This window comes from Tigriopus californicus, chromosome 8 (genome assembly GCF_007210705.1).
Source record: "Tigriopus californicus strain San Diego chromosome 8, Tcal_SD_v2.1, whole genome shotgun sequence".
Lineage (NCBI taxonomy): Eukaryota > Metazoa > Arthropoda > Copepoda > Harpacticoida > Harpacticidae > Tigriopus > Tigriopus californicus.
In genome coordinates this window covers 2,982,589-2,985,477 of record NC_081447.1, presented here as the reverse complement: position 1 = coordinate 2,985,477, position 2,889 = coordinate 2,982,589, and the positions used below count along the sequence as shown (strand labels likewise).

General features: G+C 39.0%; 1 protein-coding gene across 1 annotated transcript in view; it reads left to right on the top strand.

Moving 5' to 3' along the window:
* The first annotated feature begins 539 nt into the window (after positions 1-539).
* LOC131885955 (uncharacterized) overlaps positions 540-2,889 on the top strand; it is a 5,964-nt gene continuing 3,614 nt past the window's right edge. The window contains exon 1 of the mRNA XM_059234170.1: positions 540-948. Coding sequence (XP_059090153.1) covers positions 581-948 — 368 coding nt within the window. The 5' untranslated portion in view covers positions 540-580. The remainder of the gene's footprint in view (positions 949-2,889) is intronic.

Sequence of the window (2,889 nt, the reverse complement as noted above, 5' to 3'; positions counted from 1 at the left end):
CTCCTCCGACAATGATATGACGAGGTGAGAGCACACCCACATTGCACAAGGGACAGTTGACCCGTGTCAATAATTCCGGAAGACAGCTAGAGCTCATAGTTGTGTGCAATCTACACACAGATCGAGATCGACATCGATAGAATGAAATCAGGTTTCGGATTCAAATTTCAAGAAGCCCTGAATTGGAGTGGAAAAGCTACCCTATTTCGATATCATCTTGAAACCGTAATTTAGTTTCGACCAATAACATATACTCGTACCTCAAATCCTACCTTGCAACCGTGGTTACAGTCATCATGACTGATTCTATTCATGCAACACGTATCGAATATGACCACCTCTACCTATATATTTTCCATACTTTCGCCAATTTGCCTTTGACAATAAAAAAGACAATTAAAGGCTCTGTAGCTTTTTGTACTACGCCGACTACTCGTACTTGTCCATGTAAAACTACTGTCTTACTGACCCCTTAATCTGCGGTCCTTTTTTAGGTTTCATAGATAACAAGCAGTACGTGATTTCTAAAATGTATGTTTCGTTCATCAATCACTTTTGTCAAGGGTCAACATCACACAAGATGGAGCAAAAGAGTAATAGATCTTCCGCAAAACTTTTACTTGGCATCGGAGCGACCCTCTTGGCCAATCTAATCCTGGTCACTGTTAACTTCACAGTGAAAGAGAATCCCATTTACGGCGGCGAACTGTGTCTGATCAAAGGCGGTGTTCAATTGGTGGTCTTTGGATTGGCCATGGTCACTCAATCCAATCAAGAGCTCCCAAAAGAACTTTCCCTGAAGCTTCATGTCCTTGGTTTTGGCCTGACTGTCGGGATCCTAACATTGGCATCCTATGTGGCAGTGCAAATGGTCCCTGTGAGTGACTTCTTGGTGATCTGCTTCACCTCGCCAATTTTCACTGTGTTCTTAAGTAAATGCATACTGAAGTAAGTCATGTTCTGATAGCAATAACCTACGATGTACGTACATGCATCATACGAATATCGTACCTATCTTTGAAAATTGAAGACTGCCCTGAACTCTGCTTCAACTTTTGATCTAGTTTGAGGAGAAAATGAAATTCCTTTGTAACCCTTGGCAAGTTCTTACACGCATTTAGAAGAAACGAATTTTATCTCCGTTTTTTGATTAAAAGTGAGGAATTCATTTCTTGGTCATTGTTATAAGGCCATATCATTTCTTACCTACCGCAAATTCTTATTCTCCAATCTATACTTGCCAATACTTCCATCAATCATGTCTAACTGGTTCTTTTCTCCTGTGCATAAGTGCTACAACTAAGAAGTTTAGACACGCGCAATAACTTGTTATTTCTACCCCTTACCTGGTACACCATTTTTCCTCGATGAAATGGATCGTTTAATGATAGTTCATAATCCTTACATATTTCAACACTTGTCTAAAAATGAAAAAGCATTACTTCTTACACTTGCTTTTTCTAAGACCTAATCTAAATCAATATTTTTATTCGTTACCTTCTTACGATCACGATTCCAAGTCCTAATTTGAAATGTTATGATGAATAAAGTAACTGAACGGTTGGGCTTGTAATCACAAATCCGAGTTATTGAATGAATGATCAGTTTTCTTGTTGAAATGAAAAATTGTACAGGAAATTTGAAAAGCCAAGCCTGTCCAGGCCAAGAAACTAGAGTTTTGGGTATTCCTAAAAAAAAAGAATCTAATCCAATTGGTTTTGGTTTTTCACGGCTCTTTAGTAAGACGAATTACTTTAAAACCTAATATGTTTATTGCTCATTTATGTTTATCTTTAGCTTTAGCAGTTTTTCTCTGATTTGTAGTGTATTATTTCTAGTTCCATATCGTTGTGTGTAGTTCTTTAGTTTGATTGTATTAGTCCTTGACGGTTAGATTTATCGTTCATTAGTGCATTGATTTCATTTTGTGTTAGACCAGTTTGTTGAGTTATTTCTGTGTTTTTGTGTTGTTTTCCTAGTGTTCATATACAGTGTATATATGTTCTTGATTCCTTGCTTTTCTCTGTCCCTTACTTCATGTTTGCTATCTTGTATCCATCTTAGATTTGTATGTTCAGTTTGATGTGAAGTAGTTCATTCCTATTTTGCTTCGTTGTCCTGTATCTCAGGACAAGATTGCATAGCCTTTTAGTTTTCTTTCTCTTTTTCTTAGACTCTTCATTTTGCTGCTCATAGATAGTTCCTGCATCTATGATGGAAGCTATTTGTGGAAAAGTCAGCAAAGAGGCTAGACAATGTTTGGACTTGGTCTTAACAGGGAAGGATCCTTCCGTAATCAATAAGCCCTTTATTATAGAGGCTTTACTTGCTTGGGTCAATCAGACCAGGGTGGTGCTTGAAGAAGAGGCTGACTCAGTAGTTGAGAAGTCGACTGATTTGACCAATTTAGAGGTTGAAGTAGTAGCTCCTCTTGAAAAAGAGCAGGATAAGACAACTGTCAGAGAAAACAGTCTGTCCTGTTTACCGGAAGCAGCCTTGTCCTGATGAAGGAAAAGGCTGTCAGTTTGATCACCCTAAATGGTGTCAAAACCTTCTCAAGTTCGGCCTTGAGAAGTACAATGGGAAGAAGGGATGTTCACAGGTAGTTTTAGAGCTGACCCTATTCCTAAACCTAATCCCACCCCAGCCCCCTTCCTTAACCAATTTAACTTCCTCCCTCCCTCTCTCCCAATTCCTTCCTCTTTCTTCAAATACCCAATCCACCCCTATTCTCTATTAAACTCTCCTCCCTAATATTCCTTGCCCCACCCCTATTCCCAAAATACGTTCCTATTCAAATGTAGCTGCCCAACCCATTCCTCAAACCCAACCATCCCCATTAGCTCATGCATTGCCTCCAGTAGAACGTAGCTTTGTTGATAAGAGGGA